This window comes from Nomascus leucogenys, chromosome 4, assembly GCF_006542625.1.
Source record: "Nomascus leucogenys isolate Asia chromosome 4, Asia_NLE_v1, whole genome shotgun sequence".
NCBI lineage: Eukaryota > Metazoa > Chordata > Mammalia > Primates > Hylobatidae > Nomascus > Nomascus leucogenys.
In genome coordinates this window covers 75,990,054-75,994,658 of record NC_044384.1, presented here as the reverse complement: position 1 = coordinate 75,994,658, position 4,605 = coordinate 75,990,054, and the positions used below count along the sequence as shown (strand labels likewise).

At 36.4% G+C, this 4,605-nt stretch overlaps 1 protein-coding gene across 1 annotated transcript; it reads left to right on the top strand.

Moving 5' to 3' along the window:
* Positions 1-3,269: 3,269 nt before the first annotated feature.
* Positions 3,270-4,309, top strand: LOC100603933 (olfactory receptor 5M1). Its single transcript, XM_003275291.4, has one exon. The coding sequence runs from the start codon at positions 3,330-3,332 to the stop codon at positions 4,275-4,277; it is 948 nt and encodes a 315-aa protein (XP_003275339.2). The 5' UTR covers positions 3,270-3,329; the 3' UTR covers positions 4,278-4,309.
* Positions 4,310-4,605: the final 296 nt, after the last annotated feature.

Here is a 4,605-nt window from a genome sequence, read left to right as displayed (position 1 = left end):
AGTAAAATAAATCTAAAGGGCTAGTAGGATGTACTCAACTACCTGAGCATTGTGTCGTTTGTGTAGCTAAATCCATTAGCTGTCCCTCTAGCAGACACACATGCTAGTTATTGCAGTGGAAGAAAAATGACGTGAACTAAGGAATTAATGTCTTTGAGTAATATAAACAGAGCCTTCTGGAGATTTTCTATGAAAAATAATATAAGTACGTGTAAAACTCTTCTTTGAGTAAGTATCATACACATAGCTAAATTCTATATTTTCTATTCATTGCTGTATAAATAAATTAACATTACCTTCTTTGGTGTGGACATCTGATCATGTGATTCCATATTTAAAATTATAAATACTTTGCTCTTTCTAAATGAAAATAGCCCATTCATTACTTTTCATCTAACCATTCAGTTATTATAGGGCTAGTTTTATTTTTGTCAGAAAATTCACTTTGTAAATCTTATGTTTTATTACATAGCCACTGTATACCAACATATAAAAGAAAACATATACATACATACACACATACGTTAGGGCATTTTTTTCTTCAAAGTGAAAGCAGTCTACTTAAAAATTCTCCAAATCTTCAACATTGTTATGCAAAACAAGGTACCTCCACATTAAGGGAGAAGGAAACGAAGGACACCAGTTTTATAATCTTATACCTTATATTCCATCTTAATTTTTTTTTTGAGATTAAGTCTCGCTCTGTCACCCAGGCTGAGGTGCAGTGGCATAATCTTGGCTCATTGCAACCTCTGCCTCCTGGGTTCAAGCAATTCTCCCTGCCTCAGCCTCCTGAGTAGCTGGGATTACAGGCACGCACCACCAAACCTGGCTGTTTTGTATTTTTAGTAGAAACGGGATTTCACCATGTTGGCCAGGCTAGTCTCAAACTCTTGACCTCAGGTGATCTGCGGTCTTGGCCTCCCAAAGTGCTGGGATTACAGGCAAGAGCCACCGCGCCCGGCCTCCAAAATATTTCAGCAATATTATTGCATTTTACAATTTTAGTAATGCAAGGAACCAAAACAAAACAGAATAATTGAGATAGAGAAACTTTACCCATCAGTTTGAAATAAACATATAGGAATGCCCTATATTCTCAAATTTCATGGGATGTAACAAATCTACATTTTGATTTTGATATATAGCTATATTTTATTAAATGATTTCTCAGAGTATAACCCACCACCCCCAACACTAAGAAAATTAGGGATTCTTCTCCTGTCTTGGTCAGAGTGCCCTTTGATCCATTTGTACTAACTTGGAACTGTATGTGCACTGGAAGATACAGACTAATGAACGCATCTCTAGGTCCCTTTGTCCTCCAACAAATACAGTGCTACACAATTTTCAAATATTCTTATTCTATTTGCAATTCCCTTTGTAAATCAACAATTTTATGCATCATCAATTTTATAAATAGATTCTGAGACCTTTGACTCTTAGCATGTTAATATTAACCTCTATATGGCAGACTAGTTCCAACATAAATCCATAAAGCCCATCCTCCAAAGGATCCTGGGCCCTGACCAATACTTCTGCCTCCTTCTACTGATTATGCCACTCTTCTGCTCTCACAGTCTTTCATATCTTTCCTCTTCTCAAATGTCTCACCAGCCACAACTTCCTACCCCTCACTCTCATTAGATGACCTCACTGCAGTGTTTATAGGCAAAAGCTGAAGAGTTCTGATGAGAATTCCTTGTTTTCATTATACTAAAAAGGCAGAAGTTATCTACCCATGTTTTCCTCTTCCATGTTATTGGAAGGGATGGCTAATTTCTCTGTTTGTACTAAGGATCTCATGCACACTTGTACCGAAATTCTGCATAAATGTAATATAGGAATTTTATCCTCACAGGAGAGTCTAGCTCCAGGCAGCATCAAATTAAGGTTATGCTCTTGAGGAACAAAGCATATTTTAACTGGCTCTTCAGAATTAGTTTAAAAATACTCTAGGGAAGATACCTAATAAATATATAGTAAATCTTGCTACCTTGTTTTCACAAGCTATGGTCTGTTAACATTAACAGGTAGGTCATTTTCTACATTTGTTCACTAAAAATACAATTTGTGTGTGTGTGTGTGTGTGTGTGTGTAGAGATAAGTATTCCATCAATGGGGAAAACAAATATTTTCCCCAATTTCACTAGACTTTTCTATCCATATGTTAGTATTGCATTGACTCTCTACAATTATATGTAAGCTCTTTTGATGTATACGTGAGAACTAAATAAACGATGGCTTTAAGGTGCAATTTTTGGAGTAGAAATTTTTACAGTCTTATGTTACTTTCAAAGAGAACTGAGAGTGGCTTGAGTTGGAAACTTTTAAAAATTATCTGTGCATACCTAAACAATATTATCATGAGTGGGTTAGTGGCACAAAAATGGGAACCAAAAAAAAAATCCACACTTTCCCCAAATAGTAGAATTGTATATCTACTGTTTAAATGCTGCATTCCTAGAAAGATCTTTGAATGGTCATCTAAATGCATCCTACATTCATGTTTTCTTCATAGAAAAATGGTTTTTCCTGAAATTATGTGTATCTTTTTCTGTGTGTTTAATCTCTGCTCCCTCTGTTATAACGTGTGCTCCATGAGCTGGGAAACTTGTTTACTGTAGTAACCGCAGGAATTGGAACAGAAAGAAGCGAAGCTATACAGCATACATGAGTAAACAGGCAGTGACATTACAAAGTGGAAAAAACAAGTCTTCATTTTGTACCCTCTTAGCCATATATCAGATAGCAATTAATTTCTCTAATTTAATGGTTCCTGAATAAAGGTAAGGCACAGAGCTATGGGTCTTAATTGAAAATGCTTTGCTTTTCTTTCTTCATTTTGTATCTGAAACAATACAATATCAGAGCTGGAGGGATAATAAAGATCAGACTTCCTTTATTTATCCATTTGAATGATGCAAATAACCTAGGGTTTTTGTATTTCATTTTCATTCCTTTGGATTTTTTGTTTTCTCACAAAGTTTGAATAAAATCACCAAATGTGAAGTACACCAAGAAGACAGGTATAAATGTATGAATGAATAAACTTATGTATGTACGTATGTATGGCAGAGCGAAATAGAGAATACGTGTGTTTGTGTAAGTATGTGGGTTTGACGTATAGAAAGATACAGATTAAAAAAAACATATAGGGTGAAAATGTTATGTAAAATTTCTGATGTGATTATTGAAACAAGAGAAGTAATTGTCACCTAGATGAAGAGATGAATGAGTGAATGATAAATGGATGAAACAAATGCCAAATCTGAATCAGAAAGAAATCCTCACATTCTTTGTCACTTTCAGTTTCAAGAGATAAGAAGATGTTCTCCACAAACCACACCATAGTGACAGAATTCATTCTCTTGGGACTGACAGATGACCCAGTGCTAGAGAAGATACTGTTTGGGGTATTCCTGGCAATCTACCTAATCACACTGGCAGGAAATCTGTGCATGATCCTGCTGATCAGGACCAATTCTCACCTGCAAACACCCATGTATTTCTTCCTTGGCCACCTCTCCTTTGTAGACATTTGCTATTCTTCCAATGTTACTCCAAATATGCTGCACAATTTCCTCTCAGAACAGAAGACCATCTCCTATGCTGGATGCTTCACACAGTGTCTTCTCTTCATCGCCCTGGTGATCACTGAGTTTTACATCCTTTCTTCAATGGCATTGGATCGCTATGTAGCCATTTGCAGCCCTTTGCATTACAGTTCCAGGATGTCCAAGAACATCTGTATCTGTCTGGTCACTGTCCCTTACATGTATGGGTTTCTTAGTGGGTTATCTCAGTCACTGCTAACCTTTCACTTATCCTTCTGTGGCTCCCTTGAAATCAATCATTTCTACTGTGCTGATCCTCCTCTTATCATGCTGGCCTGCTCTGACACCCATGTCAAAAAGATGGCAATGTTTGTAGTTGCAGGCTTTAATCTCTCAAGCTCTCTCTTCATCATTCTTCTGTCCTATCTTTTCGTTTTTGCAGCGATCTTGAGGATCCGTTCTGCTGAAGGCAGGCACAAAGCCTTTTCTACATGTGCTTCCCACCTGACAATAGTCACTTTGTTTTATGGAACCCTCTTCTGCATGTACACAAGGCCTCCATCAGAGAAGTCTGTAGAGGAGTCCAAAATAACTGCAGTCTTTTATACTTTTTTGAGCCCAATGCTGAACCCATTGATCTATAGCCTAAGGAACAAAGATATAATCCTTGCCATGCAACAAATGATTAGGGGAAAATCCTTTCGTAAAATTGCAGTGTAGGTCTGTGTTTATTTGCAGTCATGAATTGCTCGTGGAGTAACAAACTGGCTTTTGAAATGGAAAAACCTAGTGTAGTCATGATTTGTTTCACATCATGGACTGTCAGTAACCATTTTACTTTCTTAACCAAATGAAAACCTTGAAGATTGATTTCTTAGAAACAAAAGCCTTAAAGTTGAGAAATTTAAAATGTTTTATTTGTCAGAGATTCTATGAAAATAAATTGTTTGTTATCTAATAATTCTATATGAAAATACTATGTTTACTTACTTGGGGGGGGGGTAAATTTTTAACTAACTTAGCCTGAGAGAAATTCTGAAAATTTGTC